This window comes from Melospiza georgiana, chromosome 2 (genome assembly GCF_028018845.1).
Source record: "Melospiza georgiana isolate bMelGeo1 chromosome 2, bMelGeo1.pri, whole genome shotgun sequence".
Lineage (NCBI taxonomy): Eukaryota > Metazoa > Chordata > Aves > Passeriformes > Passerellidae > Melospiza > Melospiza georgiana.
Genome location: NC_080431.1, coordinates 53,099,514 through 53,126,050, shown reverse-complemented (window position 1 = coordinate 53,126,050; position 26,537 = coordinate 53,099,514). Strand labels below are relative to the sequence as shown.

At 39.9% G+C, this 26,537-nt stretch overlaps 2 protein-coding genes across 3 annotated transcripts in view; both read right to left on the bottom strand.

Moving 5' to 3' along the window:
* The window catches only part of COG3 (component of oligomeric golgi complex 3), a 28,716-nt gene extending 14,150 nt beyond the window's left edge, over nt 1–14,566 (bottom strand). Inside the window, exons 1-13 of the mRNA XM_058018495.1 lie at nt 14,399–14,566; nt 12,393–12,539; nt 11,806–11,867; nt 10,003–10,168; nt 9,095–9,169; nt 8,882–8,974; nt 8,465–8,590; nt 6,183–6,263; nt 5,926–5,969; nt 5,600–5,726; nt 5,012–5,103; nt 2,433–2,572; nt 1,054–1,214 (exon numbers count right to left, since the gene is read on the bottom strand). Coding sequence (XP_057874478.1) covers nt 1,054–1,214; nt 2,433–2,572; nt 5,012–5,103; nt 5,600–5,726; nt 5,926–5,969; nt 6,183–6,263; nt 8,465–8,590; nt 8,882–8,974; nt 9,095–9,169; nt 10,003–10,168; nt 11,806–11,867; nt 12,393–12,539; nt 14,399–14,566 — 1,482 coding nt within the window. The remainder of the gene's footprint in view (nt 1–1,053; nt 1,215–2,432; nt 2,573–5,011; nt 5,104–5,599; nt 5,727–5,925; nt 5,970–6,182; nt 6,264–8,464; nt 8,591–8,881; nt 8,975–9,094; nt 9,170–10,002; nt 10,169–11,805; nt 11,868–12,392; nt 12,540–14,398) is intronic.
* A 2,072-nt stretch (nt 14,567–16,638) lies between these two features.
* Nucleotides 16,639–26,537, bottom strand: part of SLC25A30 (solute carrier family 25 member 30) — a 32,979-nt gene continuing 23,080 nt past the window's right edge. For both annotated transcript variants that reach the window (XM_058045674.1, XM_058045673.1), the window contains 9 exons: nt 25,714–25,792; nt 24,002–24,149; nt 23,275–23,369; nt 22,927–23,012; nt 21,624–21,723; nt 20,609–20,729; nt 19,959–20,097; nt 19,051–19,131; nt 16,639–18,255 (listed from right to left, as the gene is read on the bottom strand). In XM_058045674.1, coding sequence (XP_057901657.1) covers nt 18,214–18,255; nt 19,051–19,131; nt 19,959–20,097; nt 20,609–20,729; nt 21,624–21,723; nt 22,927–23,012; nt 23,275–23,369; nt 24,002–24,149; nt 25,714–25,777 — 876 coding nt within the window. In that variant the 5' untranslated portion in view covers nt 25,778–25,792 and the 3' untranslated portion in view covers nt 16,639–18,213. The remainder of the gene's footprint in view (nt 18,256–19,050; nt 19,132–19,958; nt 20,098–20,608; nt 20,730–21,623; nt 21,724–22,926; nt 23,013–23,274; nt 23,370–24,001; nt 24,150–25,713; nt 25,793–26,537) is intronic.

Genomic DNA, 26,537 nt, shown 5'->3' with positions numbered 1-26,537 from the left:
TTTGCAGACAAGAATTGAGCCTAGTAAGGTACAGTCACATAATGTCTTTCAGCCCACAGCAAAATACATGTATTTTAGGTAGGTAGGTAGAAGAGAGAGATAAGACAGACAGACAGACAGATAGCTGCTGTGTTCTATATAAGTCATGTTCTGATTCTGAAGTCAAACAGCAGCTTTCTATCAACTGGTCACCGGGAACTCAGTCCTACAGTTTTCTAAGCACCACCAGCTATTCTGGCAGCTACGTGGAAAGCAGAATACAGTGACAAAATTTGGATCTTGCCAGTCCATGCTGGAAAAGCCATTCTCAGTCACCTCAGTCCTTTGACAGCTTGGGTCTCCCATTATAAAGTGAATTTGGAGGGGGATCTTTACTATGCTTTACTGCTTCCATGTAGTCTTCATGCAGTTGCAGCTTGTTCTAGTCAAAAACTCATTAAAGGTTTCTCATTGGGCATTTATTTATTTCCATGAGTTATTTCATTTTTTAAAATAAGTAGAATTAGTTTGATCCATTTCAACAGGAACACTGACTCAAAGGACTTGGAATGACTAAAAAATGGCTAATACTGATAAGAACTTGAAAAAGGCTTCTGGAAGCCATTGCTAACATGTTAAATTATTTAAAGCAAATCTCCTCTCACACTGCCTGAGCACAGGGTACACACATGCCTACCAAAAGCTAGTTGACCAGTAGTTCTTAAAACAAACTTGAAGCTAACTGGGACTGTCTCAAGCATCGTTTCAATTCCAGCTCAACTAGGAAATACATTGGGTAATACCTATTACTGATGAATGTAAATAAAAATTGAGAAGCTTCAAGTTTTGATAAAACTGTTAACTGTGAGAACTACTGCCATTGTCACTAAGTTTGACATAAAACATTGACATCTAGTTCAGGGCCATAATTTAATCAGCAAGTGTCAATTTTAAAATGTCAATAACACCAAATACACCTAAGAACAGGAAAACCCAAGCTGCAAAGCATTGAATTGCATAACTCCATACACTGCATGTACAAAGTCAAGGCCAATGAAGAAGCTGAGGCTGTACCTCCATCATTTCCAGCTTGTCAGGATAGGCGAGATCGCCGGGCGCAGGCTTGTAGCCGGTGATGTCAGTCTGGATGTAAATGTGTGTCCTGTAGACAAGGCGCTCCTGCACATCTTCCAACATCTGCTTGACACCAGCTGCAAAGGCTCCCAGTTGTTCAGCTGACAAAGATAAGAACAGGCACAAACTTGTTAATGACAAAACAAGCTTATAGAAACACAAATCTGAAGTATCACACATATGACCATAAAAGCCTGGCTTGCTGCAGATGGAGTCAGGGTATTTTTGGAACAGCAGCATGCAGACAAATTTGTGATAAACAAGGAATTTACTGAACTCCATGATGCCGTTGCTTTGGCTCCCCAGATTTTCATTAGGCTATGAAAATGCAACCTCAGATGCATTGTTAGAATTAAGGGTTCTATCTATTTCAGACCTGCGTACATTAAGTGGAATTTTGGAGGGAACAACAAAGCAAGGTGGCTTTGGTTCCATCACAGCCAATACTCGTGGTGTGACTGTTGGGAGCTGATAAAAACAGATAAACCAATGCAGGTCACATCAAACTTAAGAATTACTGTATCAGCCCAAATTTAAGTAGAAGTAAGACACTTATGATAAGCCAAATGATTAAGTCAGCAAATTTTTGCTCATTCCGAACAGTGTCACAATTATACTTCCAGGAAAGTGAACAATTCTTCATGATTACTGGCACAGCTTCAGTGACAAGGAGCTACACTGGGTGATAAATCAGGCACCAAGGATGATTTCTATTTACTGCCTGGTGCAATAAACACTCTGAAAGGATTCCATTCTGCACTGGTCATACTATGAAATGAGACACCAGGTCGGCCCTCTCCTATGAGACTTTGGGCTCTGCATACTCACAAAACTCCAGAATCTACACTGCTACTTAACTCCTCTGCTGAAGTTACAATTTCTAATCTGGGAAACATGACATTAAGGAGAATTGAAAAAAAATCAGTTTCAATTATTTTATCATCATTATGCAGAAAGCTCTACATGGATGATGCATTAGCAGGGCCAAGTGAAGCAGTTCATTAATTTTAAAAGTTAATTTAAATCAACCCTGGTGCATGCATATACACTGGGTGAATGCTTGCTAGCATTTGTACAATCTAGAGAAAACATGACTAACATCAGTACATTACTTAAAATGATGCTATGCACAGACCCAAATATACAGACTTCACTAGAAATGAAAAAGCATAATTAATTTTACACAAACATGTCAAATATGAGGTTAGGTTAAGATCCACTAGAAAGAAATACGCATCTAGAATTTCTGACTATGCAATTAAATAATTTTATCAGTTAAGAAGACACTTAGAAACAATAATCTTCAATCTATGAGTTACCATTGTTCTGTACATGATCCTCAAGCATCTCATTTTTGAGAATCCCACAGAGCTCAGAAAGTGTCTCTAAGTGAATGACATGGATGATCATTGGCCTCAGGACATCATACAATGAAAGACACAACTTCTCCAAGAGTTCACTATGAAGAAAAAATAGAACAAAGCAAAATATTTTCAGGATCCCTCAAAAGCAAAAGAAAATTTTATCACAAACATAGATTATTTTGTGGCAAAGATTTTTGAAAGGAGGGAGAGAAAAAAGGTGTCACAGAAGACTTCAGACAAGACAGTTTAAAATATAAACCCACTATTACCTAAAAAGTAGGAAAAGCTTTCCTTTTAAAAGATGTGGCATATCAACTGCTTAAAAATGGTGTTATAGCTTTTAATTAATTTTAATATAAAATTTTAAAAACACAAATAAACCAAAAAAAAACCTATACAAACCAACCAACAACTCAACCTGTCACCAAGGGAAGACGCTGCAACCTGGTTTTACTTGGCTACTATGTAAAAAATGCTCCTGCTGAGCTCAGAATCAACAACGCAAATTTTCCCTCGAGAAAAGGCTCATTTGATTGCAAGGACTCAACAGTGTATTAGAATCAGGAGCACACAAAGAGGGATGCAGGAGGAGAAGCTTGGTAATGTTTTCTGTCATAGCTACCAACATCTCAGAACACACTTTCCAATCTAACTGAAGTTATGATATCAATACAGTGACACACCAGAAATCCCACTTCCATGGATTTTTTTCTTTCATGTTCAAAGTGGTGCATATCCTGGTTAAGACATCAAAAGCACTCACTCTAGACATTTTTGCCATTCTCAATGCTCCCCTCACTAATCACATATTAGGCACTAATGCTATTGCCAGTAGATGAAAATTCAAGTAATTTCTAGAGTTGGAAATATAAACATCAAGAACACTGAATAATGACAGTGTGATAAAGACACTGAGTTTACGGCACTATTTGTTTTTTTCTAATTCACAAAAAATGTCTGTCAATGGGACAATGACACTTTAGTTCCTCAGACTGGGGACAAAAATGCTCATGAAAATACGCAGCAGAAACATTTTGAATGCCTCTTCCTTCGCATCCTATAGCACCACAAGTAACTTGATAAAACAGTTAAAAGCAGAAACAAAAGAGAAAGTTTCACTAGTCTTATTTATTAACTACAATACTCAATCTCAGATCTTTACTCTTGGGTAGAATTTTGGTAAACTCTTATCTCTACACAGACATGAAGCTATAATATCTTCAGAGCACCTTAGCACTGCAGAAAAGAAAATGAGGCCATGTATTACGCTTAGAGAGACCTAATAAAGGAGCTACTATTTAAAACATTTTTTAAAAAATATTTTATTTAGATGTAGGCAAAAAAAAAAAGGGAAGCAAGTTCTTAGGAAACTAGGTAATTACATTCCATCAAAAATAAAAAAAAAACGGAAGTCTATTATCATTCTTGGTGTGAATACCACTAGTGACAAGATTCCTGGCTGAACAACATTTTACACTGATTTCAATTAGGGATGTTTAGTCCAGGATTTAGACTGAGATAGCTAAACTGATTCTTAAGCAAATTTATTTCAGTCAACTCAAATTCTAAGCATGCCCTACACAAGGCCACAAACCCTCAGAAAAGACTGGACCTACTCTGGTACTGTGGTTTATCTCTAGTGAGGCTTTAGGCAGTTTTGGTTTTCCTTTAGCTTTGAAGGATGGGGAGGGTACTTGGCAGTCTTTTTCAGGTTACACACTTGTTTAACTTAGGCTGCACTCAATTTAAGACATTGCAACACTCAAAACCAGTGTCTTGCTCAGTCACTAATAAGTTAGACTTACACTAATAGGGACACACTTTAGTTAGGAACTTTATAGCAAGGGAACACGACCTACCCAAATTTCAAAATCAAGTATCAGTACTAAAACATACCAGAAAACTGGAGGGGCATAATCTATTCAAATACTTTACCATTACAGGTTTGTTGTAAAAAACTCAACAATACTTTTCCAATACAATTACTGTGTGAAACAGCACCCTGTCCCTCTTTTAGGTTTAGGCACGAGAGACTGGGACACCGCTCTTGTCAGGCATCCATTACCCTGCCTTCTGTTCAGTCCAAATACAGACAACATGCAAATATTCCTTGACAGTAAGGGCAGCTCATTAAATCCTTCTGGAAAAATAGCTGGAGTTCATCAGCCTAACTTCAGACTGAAGTAAATGAATGCACTTGTGCTACAGGCTGTGCAAAACAGGCTGTACAAAAACAGCTGAGAGCTGTAGACTTCTACAGCTATTTTCAAAGAACCTGAATATCTTTATCTACAGAGCATTTGCAAAGATTACTTATGGAGAATGGGAACTATCAGCTTTGCTTGAAGAAAGAAGAAAACACAAGAACAACAAATTCTAACGCTTAAAGTGATTAAGCTGTTTTTTTTATCTTGCTAGTTCTTACCAAACCATTTGAACATGGCTCTGTTTGCCATAAAATATTATCTGCCACATCACAACACGCTAAATACAACATCCAGTTAAACAAAACCAAACCAGGATCTACCACCTACTCCAGTTTTGGTGTTGGTTTTGTGAAGAACTCGTTGTAAAGCTGGTGTTCATCCTGGCATACATGGACCATAAAGGCACAACCACTTCGTACCTGTATTCACAGAAATACAAATACTTGATTATTAAATTATTTTCTTTGCATCAGTATCACAAGAGATATTAAAGGTATTATTACTATATATTATATATTGTGTTGTGATTACTACAGCTATGATTAAACTGAAGGTTTGTAAAATTCAAAAGCAACAAGATGAACTCTAAGAGTACGGGCTGAAAAGATGTTACTAGCCAAATAAAAGCTCACTGTACAACTTCTGCCCCTTTTTTTGTTTCTGAAATTTAAGTAACCACATTTTATGCTTTTTTTTAATCCTCCCCCCCTCTGTGAGGTATGTAACAGGGTGGAGTTTTTACAGAAATAAAACATGTATGGCTTGAAAATATTAGTAGAATGTTAATGATTCAAACTCACAGACAACAGTAACAATTCTGCATGTAAATGACTGAATTAAGTAGGTTCGTTTTTCCTGGGGGAGAAAGGATTAAAACATGACAAAACCTTCACAACACATGACTACTTTACCTACCAGAGCACAATGATCCCTGTTATTCTGACTGGTTAATTCTGTAACAGTGCTAGCGATACTTGGACCAAGTAAAAGCTCCCGCTGGTCGAGGTAACATTGATGGATTTCATTGAGAACTTGCTGATACCTAGCCAAGAAATTAAAACAGTAACTGAAGATCATTTTCTGGCACACATAAAATTCATTCTAATATCCTCTTTAGGTCCATGTAATTACAATTTTTAAAACTTTCTTTTAAACAAATAATGTGCTTAACAGTACCTAAACAAAAGTAAATATTTTCAAAACTTAAAACTGTTGAAGATAAATTATGTAGACATACTCACTCTGGCATTTTTTCAGATCTTTGCTCTACTTGTTCAATAAGAGTCTACTCAAAAAAAAAAAAACAGAGAAAGAAGTATTATCAGTAAATCCATTTTCTGTAGTAATTGGAAAACAGTTTGTAGTATTTTTCCACGGATACAATATGCAATCTTTGAACATTCACATTTGCACAATATGCAATCCCTGCATTCACACTAATAAATTCAAGCCTCATTTTCATAACTTCCTTTTTAAAAGTTAGTTACCAGCTACTTACTCTGACTTTGGGAGCAGCTGCTCTGAATTTCACATAAAACAGCGTGAAGGCATTGTCAGAATTTGGCACAGCTGAAGGATCCTGAAAGAAGAGATCAGTAATTGGTTAAAAAGCAAAATACTATATTTGGCTTCTAGCATATAATGGCTGAGATAATTAGGCTCTAAAACAGGGTATTGGTTGTTTATGCTTGTGCTTCCAGTGAAACAGCTCTTTGCCACTTCCCACTAACAAAGGCAGGCTGGTTTCAGAATTTAAAGTCAGATGGAAGAACAAAACCCAAGCCAAGTGCTTCATCCAACAGCCTCTACAGAAAAAGGAACATTTTCAGTAATTATGACATTCTCCATTAGAGACAAAAATTTTCTCTGGACCTGCCAGAGAAGTAGTGATTGTTGGTCCTTAATATGTAGTACTAAAATGGAACAAATTTCCCTTTATCTGCTGGTCCCAAGGCAGAGAAGCTAAGTTTCAGCTTGCATTCAACCAGAATATCAAGTCTTGAGGCAGCTCCCCCTACAGCTCCTCAGCCCAGTGAGGCAGACAGCTTGAACTTTCTAGCACTAACAAAGCAGAGCAGAGACCCAGTTTAAACACCAAGCTTTCCTCCCCTTATCCCTACTGAAGTGAGAGAGAAGAGTTGGTCTTCTTCAGAAACATGATGGGGACAGGAAAACTCCACCATCCTCACCTCCTATTTTCATCCCTGTGAACAACCTCATCATCCTTCTATGAACTCACATCAAAACCTCCACTCACATGTGTGCATCACCAAAGAACATCCAGATCTTGGTTCCTTCCCAGTCCTGACAGTCTTGCTCTGTTACAATAGGAAAACTCAACACTTGACAACAACTAAAAAACACTGGTCCAGTACTGCACTTCTAGCAGGAGACATTTAATGTTTCAAAGTATACAAGATATCCACAAAACCCCCATGTACATGGGAAGGAAAAGGTCATCCCACTCTTAAAAGACGTATTCTTCCTGACTTAAAACTCCTAAGCAGCAATTCAAATTCAGAAATTCGGTTACACACTTCTTTCTGTAGACATGCTGCTTATCAGAGATGTTCAATTTTGTTTAAATTCAGCTCAGTCAGAACAATCCACTGGCATCAAACCAAGCTATGATACTTTTTTTTTTTTTTAAATAAAACCTAGTTTGGTACCAAACACGAAAAAATGTTCAATGCCACTTAACTAATATCTTCACTCCACAAGTACTCTTCCACAAGTTTCCATGAACACTGCCTAAAATTCCTTTCTTTCTGGTGTGCCAGTTCTCAATTCTAGTATCTTTAGTTTCACTGATTATCCCTCAGGACACTAAGTTTGTCTGTAGTAGAACTGAGCACAAAGTACACAACAATTACTTGGAGAAAGAATGAAAGTGCATAGGAAGAGACATTCCCCTCTCCCTTCTGCTCTGCCAGAATATTGCAGCATGAGACTATCAACATCTTAATGAGACTAAAAACACCTCCCTGCTCACATTTATGCTTACATCTCCCTGGAGTGAGGGGGAGTAAACACTGGGACAGGGTGTCTCTTCCCTGGGACACTCTAGCATCACTGTCAACACTTTAAATTGAAACAAAAAATACTGGCAAAACTAACAGGAACCTGGCACAGTTGTTATCTGCAGCTACACAAACCACTGCAGAATAAACATTTACATGACCAAGAGCACCCAAGAATACTTACTGGAATGTAACACTGAAATGATCATGGTATGAACTCAGAGTTGTGCTTTACAATTACCATCCAGTAACACCCAGCTCCTGTACACTTTTCTCAAGTATTCCCTTTAATCTCTCTCTGTCTCCAAAGCAATCCACCTCCAAAACAAAACACCACAGTTCCTCTATTTCTCCTGTGTACCTTCCCCATTTGGCAACACACCAACAGACAATTCAGAGCTCCAGTGCACACTCTGGCTCAGGAAAGCCACTGTCTGGCCATCTGGTGTCTCTAACAGAGTTCTTCATCCATCCCTGGCCTTCACTCGCTTACTGCTCACCTACTTCAATTCAATGACTTAATCTTCAATTTCCATCATTTTTTAATTATTACTACTTTTAAATCTTTTGGATCACTAGATCTCCGTCATACTTGGCTGAGTATTGGACAACCTACACAAACACCATAGTGTTTGCCCTGACCTATTTTCACAAAAATCTGCTGACACATCCCACCTTCAAAAAAAGAAAAAGAGAACTCTTTGATGTTATAATAGACATTTCAGCACAGCTCTACTTCCCACTTGCTGGTTCACCTTACCCTTTTCATTAACTGGGTTGTGAGGTTCTGTAGTGTATTCACAGTGTATGTCTTGATAAGGTGCATAGCTTTAGAAAGGCATTGTTTAAACTTCGTCAAATATACAGGATAGTCTTTAAAATTTGGCTGAAAGAAGGAAAAAATCAATTTTAAATAGAAATAGTAAGAGTCAAAAATTTATCAAACCTTAATATACCCACATAACTAGCCAGCTTGTACAAACTAAAAGAAGTATTTTACAAAAGAATTAAGCAGAATAAAAAGTATATTCAATAAAAATTTCCTACATTTATAAAGCACCATCCTTAACTTTTTCCTGTATTTGGCACAGAAAACTTTTTATAGAGGGAAAAAAAACATTGCAAAAGTATGAACACATAGTTGTGACAATTTAACCAAAAATACAGAATGACTTACATGTGATGAAATATATGCAATACAATCATCAAGCTTAGCCAGCATGGGAATGAATCCTTCACTGTTCACAGACAGCGTAGGGGAATTCAATTTCTTTGGAAAACAAGACAAAGCATCATTGTAAGGAACCTAAGCACATTACTGTTGGTGACTAAGTTCAACAGACCAGTAAGCTTTCATTTTCTAAGACTATTAACAATGAATAATACTTACAGTGTTGATATTTTCCAGCTCGTTAAAGTAAGAAAGTTTCTGCTGGATGTTTTCAGCCAGATCAACAAGTTCTGACTATTAAAGAAACAATAAATAAAAGAAAATCATCAACTTAGCAAATGGCTTAACTATATATATATATATACATATATATATTTTTATATATATATATACACATGTGTGTATAATATTATTAAGCCTCCCTTTCAGCTTTCAGCACACACCATTGTTCAATAGCTCCAAGAAACTTGCAACTAATCAAGTACAACAAAAAATGCAGAATACAGCAGTGCTCTCTTGTTCTTTTGCCAGAGACTGACACATTATTTTCAGTAGTGTATTTAAAACAATATATACTACAGGTTTGTCAGTATCCCACAGAAAATGCTGCATACAAACAGCAGTGCTGCCATCAGTATTACGGAGAATTGTAAAAATCCTGTATCTCAGCAATGGAGTTTTTAAAAGTTCTCTCATATCCAATCTGACTATCTCATATCCAATCTGACTATGAAATAAAAACATTCATTGTATCACTGTTGCAGCAGTGATAAATCAGGAAAGAAATCTGGGAAATAAGCTCCCAGCTTCAGGGATCTTGCAGAAAGCAACTCAAAATATTTCTGTAAATGATATGAATTATTAATTCCAGTACAGTTTGCACTTGTCAGGCATCAGTTACAAAAACTGCCCTCAGCTAAGTTTCTTCATTAAAGCATATATTGACAAATACTGAATATTTGACACATACTGACACTCCAGTTTCAGGTGAAACACTCCCAAAAAATTAGGTCCAAAGCAAATGGATGCATTGTTATCACAGCTCACACGTTTTCCCAGCCCAAGAAAAAGAAACTGTCATTTAAGATGCCTAAGCAGTTCCCAGTAATCCTTCCATCAAAGATTACCTGCTCTTTCAAAAGCTGTTCACAGGCCTCATGCAGCGTTCCTGTCTTTGTGGACACAAAAAGATACTGTTTTTGCAGTGACTCCAGGTGCTGAAGGGCACTATTCACATCATTCAAGATAGCATCACACTGCTCCTGAAAGCCAGACAAGTAATCCCTCATCTGTCTAGAAAAAAGAGAATCAACAGATAACAGAAGTAAAATTTCCCTTTCTGTATTTGCAAATCCAGCTGCCTGCAGGGACACTGCCACCACTTTTCTTTCTCTAGGAATAGGAGGTCATTTGCAGCAAGCAAGAGTGCACAATAAGCACGTTTCACCACCTCAGAAATAACAGAGCTGAAGGGTCTGGAATAGCCACTGCATTTCCCTGACACTCCCTACAGCAAGCCTACCTAGGAAGCAGCAGCTTGCACCACAGCTGGTCTGCAGCATGTGAATACTGCCTAAATGGGCAGCACAAACACACTGACTTCTGCAAGCAGCCTAATTCTACCTGCCTTGCTCCCAACAGGCATGTTAATTTGGGTCTCTTCTACTCATTTTCAGTTTCCATTTAGAAATTACTTTTTCTCTTCTGCAGTGGCTGAAATTATCTAGAGGATTCAAAACTTACTGTGAGAACTGAAAGAGGCTTAGATTAAATAGATCTGGTGTCTAATGTCACCAATTTGTCCAAGGCTCAATGCAGATAAAAACTCTAAATGATAACTAGATGTCAAGCATTCAGCTCATCTAAAGCATATTAAAAATTAATTACTCTTGGATGTCAGCTAAAACTTCAGTTCTGCTTTACCATGTACAAAGAGGCAAGTAATGCAATTCCCTGTATCCATGTGCAACAGGCAAAGAAATTATTCATTTTCCTTCTGCACCTTTGGCCTCCTGCAGACAGCAGCATACTGGCCATCCTACAAGCCACTGTGCATCCACATTTGAGCACCTGTGTGCACCACTACAAACATGCCAACTGACAAAGTGCAAGCCTGCTACTCCTTGGAGGTTCTTAACAATCAGATCACAGGATCAGTACATGCCTCACCCTCTGCTTTTAAGAAAAGTCACGTCCTCAAATGCCAGAGCAAAGGAGAAAGAAACAGCCCAAAGAAAAGCAGAGGAAAAACAGAAGAGGGAATACAGCAGCATTTCCTTGTGGCCAAGGGCAAGTTTGTGAAGTCTCAAAACAGAAGCCAGTTTCTATAAAAGCCACAAGCAGATCTAGCTAAGTCATTCAGCTGTACTTCAGATTCCCAAGGAGTAACTGTCAAAGTCAGTGGGAAGGGGTTCTGCTGAGCCTGATGGAAAAGTCAGTTACACACAAACAGATGAGAATGGCAAGACTCAACACCAGAGTTGAGCAAAGTGTCAGGGAATGCAGAGACAGAATGATAACCACAGTCACTGATGAGCCAAATGGTGAGAACAGAAATGACCTCCAGCCACAGCTGCTTACACAGTCTCGCCCTCAGAGGATGACATTCCAATACCAGCAAAAACTGAAAAATCATAGGAAAGCTCTAGAACTGCCTTTGTCTACAGCCCTGTCTGTAAGACAAAACTAATTTCCACCTGTCTAAATATACTGGGCAGTTCAGAAGGAAATCTGCATCCCCTTAACTCTTCTGCCACTTGGGCAGTGGCCTTTGGGAGTGAGGCCCACAGCCTTGGAAAGCCTCAGCTGCCCCAGCATATTCCTCCACTCCCCACCAGCTGAATGTGAACATGTGGTAACATTAATGGACAAGATGAAGTCCTTCAGGGTGGAACTGCTTACAGTGAAAAGAACTGAGGAAGAGCACGTACCTATACTTGGCACCTTCATCTTGATCCATCTGTGTTTGCACCTGAGCAAACCAGGAGAAGAACTAGAAGAGATTTTACGGTGTGAACAATATAGATATCACATGCAATCAATTAAAAAAAAATCAAATCTATGATCTATGAAATGAAGATGAGCTTTTGTTAAAAACAGAGCTGTTTCAGAATTCAGTTATTAATCTAGGAAACTAATTCCTCACTGTGGGTCCCTTCCAACTGAAATACTCCATTCTATTCCCTCACTGAGTTAAAATGGTAAAGACTGGATTTCATCTGGCTTTATTTGCACAAGAACAAGGGTATCACATTAGATAGTGGGGGTTCTTCTACTTCAAGAGCAACACCACTTTACTGAAGGGGTGTCTTATTCTCACATTAGATTCCACTCCAAATGCAAAAAGTACCTTTCACTTCAGAGCTAAGACTTCAGTGTTGTTTTCCCCCCAAGTTCCCCCTTATGCATCTTGAACACAGCCCAAAAGATTTAGCAAACCCTCCAAAAGCTAGGCGAGACACACAGAAACCAACAGCATTCTCTGAAGATCGCTGCATCTTCATGGTCACTCACTTACCTGCTGTGCTGTTTCAATTCTTTCATCCTCCATCCCTAGTGCTGCAAATCCCTTCAGAAGGACATCCTCTGTGGACTCTGGCACGGCAGCTGTCAGCAGAACAGGCAGCGACTGGGACGTCAGGCTGCACAGGTCCTCGATGGGCAGCTGCTCACACAACACCACAAACTGTGGTCAGATAACTCACTGAGAATCCCTTCACAGCTGCAGCTCAACCATAATGCAATCCAAAGCAGCAAGATGAGAAAATTACAGGCTTCTACTTTTGAAGAAAAGAATGCAATAGACATTTTACCTACCAATATGATAATCACAGAATCATTAAGTTTAGAAAAAATCTCTGAGAGCACTGACTCCAACCATTACACCAACAACTACAACATCCATACATTTAGAAACACCACACAGGAACTGTCAGGTTTTTTTGCCAGACATTCAAGGAAAATTCAAGATTGCTGCCATAATTTATTCAGAAGACAAGGAATAGCTCTGCTGAACAGAAATTATTTTTTAGCCACAATTATTTTGTTTAAGCAAGGAAAACATGGAAAAAATTAACTAGAGATAAATTGTATTTAAGTATGACCAGAGACTATTAATTAGCCTATAGGGAAGAAATTAATTCAAAAAGAAAAATACTACTATATACACTTAACTAATATAATACCCTCTTCGATTACATGATGATAAATTTTATGTTTTCTGAGAATATCAGTAGGGTAAAACCAGAAAACATTGCTTATCTCTCTAGAAATTGGTATCTCTATAGAAAACAACTTGTTTAGTAAAATATTCCCTGCCTGCTAGTATTAGTACAACAGAAAAAGAGCCATCAGTATTTCAACTACTTGAGAACAAACAGATTGCCATACATTGTCCAACTTCCACGCCCCTCTCTGCCCAAAAGAGGGCTGACCCCAGCAGGGCAGCCAGGGTTCCTCTGGTGTCTAATACAGAGGGAAAGGTGAATCCATCAGAGCCTGCTGTTTCAGGACAGCTGACACAACACTGTCCCAGCTCTCTGAAGAACTCAATGTCTTGGCTTTGCTGTTGTCCTCACTGGCAAACACAGTACCTGCCTTGTTGCAAAGCTGGTTTAGATCCTTAAAAACATTCTCTGGCAGCAGGACATCCTTCTACAATCACTTTGGATGCCTGCCAATATTTGCTTTCTGCATTCTGCTTACACAAAAAAAAGCAACCAGGAAGGATTAAATGAAACAGGTGCATTTGAGGAAGGAATGGCTTTACACTCTCCCTTTTGCAGTTTTGTGCTTTCAGACACTTGCTGAGAGCAGACTTTGCTGATTTTATGGCACTTATCTTACACTACGAGCCTGTTTAAATACAAACCCTCTCCTGAAAAGTGCAGTTAGGAATGCAAGCATTCTGTTCCACCTCCCTTTGCAGACAAGGGAGCGTTCATAAGTAATCACCTTGTCAGAGTTGGGAATTTTACACCGTGGGAGACCATGTCCTCTATGGTGCTGACAAATTATTAACCTTTTTACCCTTATTCCTGGCTTTCCTCAGTTCAGTCGAGAGCCTGCAATTCGTACCAGGAAATAACGTTGGCGCCAGGAGCCATGCATTAGTAAGGATCACTTTAAGACCAAAAGAATGAACTTCACGGCTAAAGCTCTCAACTTCGGCAGGACAAATGCCGGTGGTCTGAGGGAAGCGGCGAGGGCGGGCAGAGAAAGCCGGTGCATTCTCGGGGAAAGCTCCCACCGCTGCCTCACCAACCCCTCCAGGCAGGGCGGCGGGGGCTCCCAGGGAGCGAGCCCTCCCGAGGCACGGAGAGGGGAAGTTGGGGGCGCGGCTGCGGGCGCGACCCAGAACGCGAAGCGCAGCCGAGCCCCCGAGCCCCCGAGCCCGGCAGCGGCCCCGCAGGCCCAGCCGCTCTGGGCCGTCACCGCCGCCCGCCTGGCGACGTGGCACCGCGGCCGCTCCCGCCCTCGCTCCCGCCCTCCGCCCCTCCGGCCCGGGCAGCGCCGCCGCCTCACCTCGGCAGGCACCGGCAGGTTCTCGGCCGCCGCCTTCAGCTCCAGCACCGAGTCGGTCTGGCGGTCGCTGAGCGGCGCGGTGGGCTGCGGGCGGCGGTCCCAGAGGCTGAGGCGGTCGCGCACGTCCCTGCCCGCGGGTGGCGGCTCCGCGGGCGGCGGCTCCAGCATGCTGCCGGCGGCGGGACGGGCGGCCGGGCCGGGACGGGCCGGGAGCGGCGCCCGGAGCGCGGCGGAACGCCGGGAGCGGGGCGGCGCTTCCGGGGGAGGCTCGGAGCGCACCGCGCCGCGTCGCGTGGCAGTGGCGTCACGGGCACGGGGCAGAGACGGGCGTCACGAGGGGCCGCCGGGCGGGTGGCGCCCCCTGGCGGAGGGGAGGATCCACGGGATCGCAGGCTGGCCGGGAAAAGATCTCGGACCGTCCGGGCCAGCCTGTGACCAAACCCCAGCATGTCACCTAGACCAGGGCACCGAGTGCCACCTCCAGTCATTCCTTACATGCCGCCAGGGACGGTGACTCCACCCTTCCTGAGAAGAAACTGCTCCTGATGTCCAACCTAAACCTCCCCTGGTGCAGCTTAAGGCTTTGGCCTCTTGTCCTGTCGCTGGTTTCCAGGGAGAAGAGACCAATCCCAACGAGCTGTACCCTCCTTTCAGGCAGTTTTAGAAGTGGTAAAGTTCCTCCTGAGCCTCCTCTGCCCCTACTTGAACACCTCAAGCCCTCCTGGCCCCTCCTCACAGGAGTTGTGCTCGAGACCCTTCCCCAGCTCCACTGCCCTTTCCTGGATGCACGCCAGCACCTCAACGTCCTTCCCAAACTGAGGGCCCAGAACTGGACAGGGCACTTGAAACTGTGAAATACAAAGCTGTGCTTCGTATCAGGTACACACAGCAACGTGTGTGTTTGTGATTGTGATATGTGTGGAAACCGACCATGGGATAGTTATAAAGATGAATTCTAATAATTAACTGAGGAAAGTAAAGCATGGAAGAAGGCCTTTGAACCTATCCTTTGTTCACAATTTACTTCTATATGTCTTAAGTTGATTTAGGAGTGTGAAATACAAAGCTGTGTTTCGTGTCAGGTACATACAAGCAATGTGTGTACTTGTGATTGTGATATGTGTGGAGACTGATAGTGGGACAGTTGCAAATTCTAATAATAACTCAGGAAAGTAAAGCATGGAAGAAGGCCTTTGAACCTGTCTTGTTTGCAATTAACCTTAGTTGATTTAGGAACATTGGAATTAAAGTGTTAAGGATATTGCTTTTTGCTTGTAGTTAATCCTTAAAGAGTTCTGCAATAAGAACCTTTTGAAGTATAATTTTAGAATACTGCTTGTATCCTTGAAACTATAGCATTGCAATATATATAAAGGAAATATGCTTATCTCACACCTTAGTAAAGCAGAGAAAAACAGCTTGAGAAAGGAAGATGAACATCAACTCCAGGATTAATAGTTTCAACCAAGGGAAGCTAGACATCACTGTTATGAGATTTATAGTCTTTGCAATTAAAAGGTGGATCCACATCTGGGGAGCTGGACTTTACCAGATGGGATTTGTCTTTCTTCTTGTCAGAAGCTGGACCCCCACCATCTGGGGATACTCTTTTTCTGGGATAGATCCTGAGAAAAACTAAATCACAATAGTGTATAGAATTGTGACTTAAAAATTGGGAATAGAAACTGCTGATGAGTAAAAATTGGAATAGAAACTGCTTATAAGTAAGCTTATGAGTACCCCTATAAATACCTGTAAAGCCTCAACTATTGGTGTGCAGTTGGAGGGAAAACATCCCCCACTGTACCCAGTGCTGTATTGCTCATACTTTACCATATTAATTAATAAATTGATTGCTGCTTGAATATTGGCGTAATCAAGCTCTCATTTATAACAAAATGCAGCTTCACCAGTGCCAGGTACAGGCAGGCAGTCCCTGCCCTGGTCCTGCTGGCCACACTGCTGCTGATACAGGCCAGGATGCCATTGGCCTTCTCGGGCACCTGGGCACACTCTGGCTCCCGTTCAGCTGAGATCCTGAGCTCCCATTTCACTGTTTTGGTTCCTTTGGGACTTAGCAGTCAATTCCAGTCCATCTTGTCCAGTTATACCTCTGCAGCTTCCCCGCAGCTTAACTGGTACACTGCAGTTACTGTCACTCCAAATTGGCAAGCTTCTCAAAGTATTTGAAACTTCAAAACTGAAAGCAGTTCTAAGTCATCACACTTTATATTTTAATGCTTTTAATAGGCTTGAAAAACATATACTTTTCTTACACAGCATAAAAAATATTCACACTTTTTATCAAAGCACAGAAACAGTTGTAAGGGGAAACACTGCACATCAGCATACCCCTATATATAGAAAATGTTTTACCTTAGGAAAGAAAGTGCCTTGTGCATTTAAAAATTCTATTTGTGAATTCAAAATTAGTAATTTTAAGTAATTACAGCAATTTTAATATCTCAATGAAACTTCTTTAAGTGGAATGCATGATTTTATGAAAAACGTATAAAAGATTAACACAAGGCCACAAAAATCCAAAGCTATGGATCCTGCTTTGCTGCCCTCTGTAAACACAGAAGATCCATCCTGCAATTTGCATCTCACATACTCCTTTTTCCTGGAATTCAACACAGCACTTAAGAAGTGTGATATAACTGTTGAGTTAACAGCCCTGAAGTTTTGATATACCTTTAAGCCTAAAGGTAATGTTTATTTGAGCTGTGGTTGATTTCTACATCAACTGTTTCCTTGCATGTAGCAGCAACTTGAGCATCTTTGGTATGTGAAAGTGTTCACTAGTTCTGGACTTGGGGTCTTTTTAAAGGAGGAAAGCAGTCTTTATAGGAGATTTACTTTTGGAGAGGTTGGCTCTTGTCACATAGGCACCCACATGAGAGAGCCTGACTGCACAGTGTGAAACAGCCAGTAACCAATAATTCTTCTCAAGGATGGAAGAGGCATGGAAAGTTTCTCTGCAAGATCAGCAGATGGGCATGAACTTGTTTGAACTTCATTCCTACTAGCAATTTCCATATGAATATGTTTAAGAAGCACTTATGCTGAAATCAAGAATTATACATGGAAGAAAAAAAAAATCTTTCTTCAAGCTATGCAAAACTGTCAACTGTAGCAACCACACTTGCTAATGAAGCTGGATTATTCCCAGAAAATTATGCAGACATCTCAGGACTTAGAACACAGGAAAGCTTCAAAACCAAAAACAGATTTTATACTGCAGTAGTTATTTTGCCAACCTGAAAGCCAGCAAAGATGTCTTTTCACAATTCCAGTTAACTGGAAGCTTTGAGCTATTACAATAAATCAAATTGTATACATTTCTGAAAGCAGGAAAAGCCCAACTCCTCAGTTCTGCTTATCTTCCCTTACAGAAATACTTTTCCTTTACAGAAATATTTTTCTTTTCCTTCCTTTATGGAAATCTATGGAAATAAAGAAAAAAAACTTTTCTTTAACTTTTATAAAACACTGTGCTTTGAGACTCAGATGCACAAAGTTGCATTGCAGATCTTTACATTCAAGAGCATTGAAACAGTTGACAGAAGGTATTCCACCATGTTTGGTTCAGTCTGAAAAACAGTGCACATCATCCTCTGACTCACGTGCACAAACCATGGTCACAGGAGCCAGTTTGCCTTGAAATCACTTCCAGGTTCTTCTCATTCAGTCTTGCAGTGACCTCTTCCTTTGGCCAGCAGCTCAGACAATAAAGAGCAAACACTCAAGACAACTTGCATATTGCTCTAAACTCAGACAGTACATTAACAGAATTCTGTACTCAGCTCAGCAGGTCAGGCATCCAATTTCTTCAGCTGTTCATATGTCAGAAAGAACTGGCACAGCTGATTAAGGAAAACTCTTTCTTGTTCATGCAGTGAAAACTGGTCCCTTCACTACTCAAGGTTAGCTGCTTCTGTGTGCAACTGTGTTCCACTCCTTCCACTACAGGAGCACTCCTTGTTCCTTCCTTTGCCATGCTGCAGGTTGGCCACATTTTTACACAATACTAGGGAGAACAATGAAACTTGCTTAAAGGCTGGTGATACAAAATACTTTCCCATCCATCTTCCTCAGGATCTTAAACCCAGGACTAAGGAGGCAGTCCTGCAAAAGCTGCCATAAAAATACTGCAAAAGCCCTTAAGACTCTTAAATCACTTAGCTTTGATGGGCTAAGAAGGTTTGTTTATTGCAAAACAATTTCTACCAACCCACTTCCCAGGGCTCTGATCAGTTGGCTCCTGAAACAAAGCTAAAACTGTGAGACTAAGATAAACAAAAAGACTGCATCAGGAACTGCCACAGTTTCCCCAGTTCTGGAAATAGCCCCCACTCCTCATTCACCTGGGTAACTTTGATTAAAAGTAGGCTCATAACAAAGAAAATGGGCAGGCATGAAATTGGAAGAACAGAATATTATTTTGCAAGATCATATTTTAGTCTTGACTCTGTGTCAATCTAACTGGAAGCAGACTTAAAAAAAACCTGTCAACTGCACAATTTTCCATTCATAAAAAAAGGGACTATCTGTGCTGATATGACACTTCCCACGCTGAGTAATTCTGTAAAAAACAATACTTGCTGTTGTATGGCTAACTTAGTAATTTTGCACACCTCTGGAAAGGATACAATGATATTCCAAGGACCAAGTCTTAACCAGTTTGGCCAAAAACCTTTATACAGAGCAAAAAAGCCTTCATTCTTCCATGTCTAGGGAAAAAAAACCAAAAACATAAGAACACACTTATGTAATTCTTTTTTAGTGAAAAACCCAGACAGCATGTCAGCTAACAAGACTGTACCAGACAAGGAGGTGGCTTAGTCCTGTAACCTTAATTTATATTTATTGTCTGACAGGATAAAGAAATACATTTCATTAGATGTAAACTTGCGGTTGACATTTGACAGCCTCTTGAAATTTGCTGCATGTAAACCTGTAGCTAACATTTGGCAGTCCCTTGAAATATTTCAGTTTGCTTTCTGGACCTCGGATTTCCCTGGACAATGTGACTTGGACTGTTCAGTCAACAGCTGGACAGCAACAGCTTACTATCCATTCTTCTCCATGTACAAGGCCATCATGGTCCCACCTCATCCCAAGTTAGAGACTTCAGAAACCAAATCAGAGTAATCAAAACCAGAGGCTGACCTTGTCTTTGGCTGTACTAAGCTTTCCATTATGCAGTAAGCAACATAGAAAACTGTTTGTCTGTTTCAGAACATCTTGTGCTTCAAGGACTGACCTATGAAATGGTAATTTCCTGTCAGACTGACATAGACAGTGCTGCTGAGAGCCTTCCTCTCCTCATCCAAGCACCCAAAGAAAGTAAGGGTCTGCAGCAGACACTAACTTCTTCCTGCCTCTCTCTCAAGACAGCAGATACTTTTCACACTCGAGTGCATAACTGACAGCATAGTCCTTTTAAATATTATGGCAAAAACATGTCTAAGTTACTAGGGAAAACAGAACAGCTCCACAGCAAAACCATTGCTTGGTGGCAGCAGTTTCTATTTATGATGATACATGAACTGCTTACCTGTAACAAGCAATCCAAAGTGCCCTTGTAGGCTGAGTGTCCCCCATGGTTTTGGCTTTTTTGATTCATCATACGTGTTCTTACAACATCAACTGGGTTGGATGCAAGGGCTCCAGCTAACCCACAAAGAAAACTGGAACTAGTAAAAGAAGGGTTTAATGGAACCTGATCTACCACACAGATGTACAAGAACTTCCCCTTCCCAGGAAACACAAAGTAATAATGTCTGTTTAATGCTTTTACTAAAAAAATTAACTCAGCTAATGGATGTGAAAAGTTACTTTTCACTTACTATAAAAACATAATTTTGAAAATTTGCTATATAGCCCTTATGTACATTATGCTTGGAAAGATGTTCACACCCCAGGGATTAATATTTGACTGTAAATTTCTTCCAGCCTCAATTTGCACAGTTGAATGATTCAGACCACCCACAAAACAAATTTCCATGTTTCAAAAGAAAGCTAAATTCAATTGCTGTATAAAATTAGCTTCCATGCTACCATCTGAGATGCTATTACACTAAAAATTATAAACACATCAGAAATATATGTATACATCTAGACAGATGATAAAAAATAAAAATACTCCTCTCCCCTGCAGCAAGAACTATCTGATACTGAGCTATACAACCAGGTACACAGACTTACAGGAAGTGAGTATATACTGTATCTCCCATATGTCCAGACAGAATTATGTGCTTCTTGGTAAGGTCATATACTGGCAGCTCTACTCCAACAACAATAGCAGCTCTCTGTGCTGTCAATGATACTCCCTGGCAAAAGAAAGGATATAGTTGAAATTTAAAGTCAACCTTTGTGCACTGTTAGAAAAGCCAAGCTCTTACAATACAAAGCAAAACACCACAAATATGTTAAGAACATTGCAAATTCAAATAAGGCTAATTAGTATAAGTCTTAGATGTATGTGCTCCAAAACCACAAATTTGAAATAACATAAATCACTTTTCCACACAGAATGGAAACTTCAGATCCTTTAAGTTATTTACTATCTCTGCTTAACATCTCAATTCTACCTCTGCTTAACATCACTATTCTTGCGTCAACAGTCAGGTAAAACCTCCAAACCAGTGTTCCTTTGCTGCTAGCTGAAAAACTGATAAAGTAAGGAGGATGAACAGAAAACTGGAGATCAAGAAACTCTGTGAGAAAAGCACACTAATGGAAAAACATTCCTATTCTCTTGCAGCTCAAAACAATTGTCTATTTTGGCTCTTCAGTTATTATACAGTCATTCACTATAATTAGCCCGAGACAACCTGTAAAACTGAATATGAGAGTTCCTGAGCTACAAGGGATGCTCAGCAGCTCCTTCACTTCCAAATGTTCCTTAGCATATGTTTTAAAACAGACAGAGCATACAGATTGAGAGGTGTAAGGCAAAGGGTTGTTGAACTGTTCCTCGAGCCAGTCACCCTAATTGACCCCTGCATTTGTCCTCCCTCTCCTAAGTGGCAGCTAATCCTCACATACAAGGCTGGCTGTAACCCTTCATCAAAAAGCACTGAGACACCAGCAGTGAAGCAGCCATGACAAATGACAGACATTACATCCTCCACATTTCAGCTGAGAACACTGTAGGAATACATGACGTTCAGTTGAACAAGGAAGTGTAGGTAAAGTGTAAGATACAGTTCAAAAAAACTTGCCTTCCATAATCCTTTAGTGCCTTCATTTTGGTAGATCTGTATGAAGTTGCCCATCATTCCTCCTTGAATTGTTCTACCTTGAGCTTGCATTCTGATCTGAGATTCATTAGAACATACAATTAAAAAATAAATGCAACCAAAAAAATAATAAAACTACATTCAACTATCAAGATACAACTGCAAGTAGTAAAGTCAATTTCTCTAAGTATAAAAGCAAGAGCTGGCATTATCACAGCTATATAAGTGCAATCTTTTGCCTTAACTATCCCAATGCAGCTGCTAATTTTGAAGAAGTATGTGGTAGAATTCTTAGCTGCATTAAGTCACTTCTATTTCTGTATGGGTACACTGCTCCATTTAGATAAGACTGGCAGATGGGTTGTGCAGGATGTCCTTTGCAGTGTTCTCACAGAACATGTTGAAATGAAAGGTTAAACAGATTAATATTTCAGTCACTGAGAACCATGATCTTCAACCCTGTAGATTTATAAGATCATCCTTAGGGACCTGTAAAGGTAACTTACATATACAGGTTGTCAACAAGTGACTTGGTAGGTAGATATAATTCTAGGAAGTAACTAATTGAAGCCACACTTGAAATACAAGCTTGTTTGAAATGCCACTACATACCACACTAGCACTATGAAGGACAAAGCTTTTTAGTAGCTTCAGGAAAACATAGAGAGTTTCCTTGACTTCCTTTTCATTAGGAGCAGCTTTGTAAGTCACAAGCTCCAGTTTTATATGATACACCCATCAACCCTTTCAAGTTACTGACTATGATTAAGCTAACAGATTCTTAAAGAGGTGGTTGTTTCACTAATTCACTTTAAATGATTGATGCTGGAATGCCATTTCCCTGGAACGCAGGTTTGCAAAACCTCTCTAGTGTTAAGGAATCATACAGTACAAGCAACATTCCCTGGACCTCTTGCCTCTGAACTAATCTTCACCTATTTTGAGCTCTAGCAACATCCAAGTACAACAGTGTTATCAAGAAGTACAGATGAAATACAGAGTGTGGCTTCCACACAAACACCACAGCATCAAAGTTATTCTCCCCCCACACTCAAAAATATGTGAGTCTAACTACCTCCCCAGCCTTCACCTTCCTCACACATACTTCCAAATTATTAGTATGGATCAAAAGGAGGTTTCAAGAATTTAGGATGCTACTGATTCTTTAGAAGTTAAGAGATGAGAATAAGTAGGGTTACAAAACAAATCCTATATTCATCAGGAGACTGTTTTTGCTTCAGGAGAGAACAAAAACTAAGAAGACAAGCTCTACATAATTACCTTTAAGACATCTGTGGGGTTGGCAATAGATGATGAGATTACTCCCGAAAGAACGCCACACAGAACATTCATCATGAGGGTTTCATCTGTTTCACAAACAAAGATTTTAGCTGCAGATTTACAAAACTTAGGATGCATTAGGACAGGATGATGCCTCCCCTCATTTAACCAGAGAGTGCCACTTACAGAAGCCATGAAACCTGCTCTGATGAGTTACCCTTGCTGACTTTGTTGTAGCTGGTGTAAGGAATGTCTTTTTGGCAGACTTGTTCAAATGCTACAGTAAGATGCAACTGGAATTGGCTTCAAGCAAATCAGTCCTGAATTAAATAGAAAATGACCCCTCACCTTCTGGATGCTCAACAAACATTCTTTTTAAGCTCTGGTAAGTGCCTATTTTTATAGTTCCATATGAAGCTTGCCGTAGCATTGCAGGTGCAATCCTGTAAAAACAAGCAGCAAAAATGTTTATGCTCAAGATCTCAAAAACTCACCAGAAAATTCTTCCTAGTGCAGAGATATCTAGCAAAGAAAGGTTTGTTCATTTAAATCAACAATTTAAACTCATTATAACAAAACAAGCTTTGGAGCTTTTTAGGTTTTGGTTTTTATTTTTTTTTAAATAGAGCCTGCAAGAATATGAATGAACTGTGAAGGGATTATTACTATTAGACCATGCTTCAACTTGTAATCTATAAAACAGCTGGCAGTCATGTCTGAAATGTAGTTCCCCCACCATCCTGCATGTTTTGAAGAAAAGCATGCTTGTTTATAGGCAAAGGTAAATCCAATTTTAATTCTGAGAGATGGAACAACTATAGAAGCACTGTAGAAAATAACCTTGTCCTTAGGTATTTTGTTTCATGTAGGTTTTGCTGTTTGAGGGGTTTTTTAAAAACATGAGGTGCTTTGGCAGTGTGCAGCACTGAAGGTATCAAAGCTGGGTCTTCCAACTTCCAGATTAAGGCTAGCCAAATGCCTTGCAATCCTGAAGTCCAAAAATTCACATACAATGAGCTTATACTTTTATCAATAGACTGTTGATAAGCCATTGCTGCAGCTCAGTTACTCTTACCCAGAGTATAAGGCTTTCAGCCCTTCTTCTCTGCATATTCTGACCAGTGCATGCATCATCCCACGGTAGCGGATCTCTTTGTATTTGGCATCATTAACTTGACCTTGAACCTGGAGACGTGTTTTGGTCAGATCAATGGGGAAAGTACCTTAAAGGAAAATCAGTGAGAAAATTAACAAAGTACCTACCTAACCAAAGACAACAGAGAATATCATACAAGAAACAGCAACATTTATTATATATCATAATATATAAAAGTACTGCCATGGGAAAGAAGCTTTTCTTACCAAGACTTTCTTTTAAAGAAGTGATTCACATTCTATCACCTTGTTTCTGCTAAAGGCCTGACAGAAGCCCTGCCTACCTCCTGTGTTCACATTCACTATATTTTCAGGCAACACAGCATTGCCTTGTTGTAAGCAGCCACACTGAACAGGACTTTGCAATCCCAATCAAGCACTGAGTTTGCACACATTCTACCAACCCCTTTGAAGAGGACATCACTGAAGGCAAATAAATTCTGTAGGACACAGATTCTGGCCTAGTATCTGAAACAGCAATAGCAGCAGTATTATTCCTGTTACAGCTTTCCTGTTACCTACTGCTATGTTATGTTCAATTAATTTTCTCCAAGCTTCCCTTATGAAAGGGTTCAGAAACTGTATCCATCCAGGAAAGGACTGTATCCATCCACCTCAACATTCCATTCTCACCTAAGAGTGGAAGGAGGAGTCAGGATTAACCACATCTGTTTAAATGAGGCTTACCAGACAAGCAAAGCTTTCATGAATTGTATGTCTCCCTTAAGTGTTTGGCATTATTGGCCATATTCAGTCAAGTCAAATAATGACATGTCTCAAACTCAAGTTTATACAAATTTCCTAAGTAGAAAGAAACCCTTCCTATCCCTGCAATCATTCAAAGTTGGATTGGACAACGCTTTAAGCAACGTGATCTTATTGAAGATGTACCTGCTCAAAGCAGGGAGGTTGGACCAGATGACCTTCCAACCCAAACTACTCTATGAAAACAAAAAAAATAGTAGTTTTAAGTGTAATTTTATACTGCCTCTACTTTACCAGACAGACCTTACATGCAAGCCCACCACATACCCAACCATGTCCTGCTACAATGAAAACCCAGATTTCCTTTATTTTCATATACATGCTTTCATATACATGTTTTCAAATACAACTCTACAAAAACGTTAATATTAAAGGTTTGCCTTTAGAAGCCTAAAACATCAGATGCACTACAGCAATTATTCTGTGTTGCTCACTATTGAATTTAAGTGTTCAAATCTAAGCAACCACTTGCATTCAAGAAAAGATTATTTAAACTGCAACTTAGATACTCAGTAAAGCTAAGAGAAAAATCTGCAAGTTAAGAGCATAACTGATCTACTGCAGCAAAGCAGAGCTGTATCTACTTATGACCACTGTCTAGGAATAGATCAAACAAACACCAAATAATAAAACAGAGGCAAAATATGTATAGGAAACAAGACTCACCAGGGATGAGAGTTTACAGACACAAGTGTTCTGACATTGCAATAGAGATAAGAGAAACTCTTCAGTCAGCATTAAGTAAAAAACTCTATGCTGCAGACCACCATATACCACTGTGTCACTGGCAGCATGGAACCCTACTTGTTTCAGATAGAGACTATCCAAGTAAAGAAAATCATGTCAACAATTAAAGCAAACTCTTACCACATTCTGCAGTGATTGATGCTAAACCTCCGTAGATAAAGGGCTTCCAGTTCAGTGCTGGCATTATTGGTTCCTCTTTCTGTGAAAGAGGAAGATTTAACACTACTGTAAGTACATACCACAAATATTCATGCTAGCACTTAATTAAAACTTTGTGCCTAGTCCATTTAAAATGGGCCTTCCAAACATGAGTAAAGGCTAAAAAAAAAGTAAGAGTAAAAAAACCACATTTAATACACTTGACAATCAGAAGAAAGACAGGAATACCACAGAAAAGCATCTGGGTCAAATCAGTGCCTGCTGTGTGTTTGGTCCACCACTCTCCTCACCATGAAAGGTTAAAGCAGGTCATCTCCCAGGCATTATGTTTAGGAGCACTGCAGTGAATAGCCTCCAAGGATTTTTACTAAGCTGAACTAGTCTGACTACATCCTGCAGTCACTACAGAACTTCCTTCTTCCCAGTTACCAACATTATTTAGCATGAGCTAAGCTGGTACACTTGGACAGAAAATAAGGGTGCATACACCATTTTGCTTCCATTCAGACCTATTTCTGCTACCAGTGTTCACAATATTAATTCTTGTGAATTTACATGAAAATTGTGTCAATTATTGAATTTGACAAAGCAACCACAATTTGTAATTAACTATAGCATATGCAAACAAGCATTTCTCTCAACATCTTATTTTTCCCCTTCCTCACAATATAAACAGTTTTCATTCCCCATTTTCTATTATATCCCCCTAAACATTGCATTCTACAGTTATTTTTGGCAATTAATCTTATGGGAAAATTGTACCTGAAAATACTTCCCTTGGCACT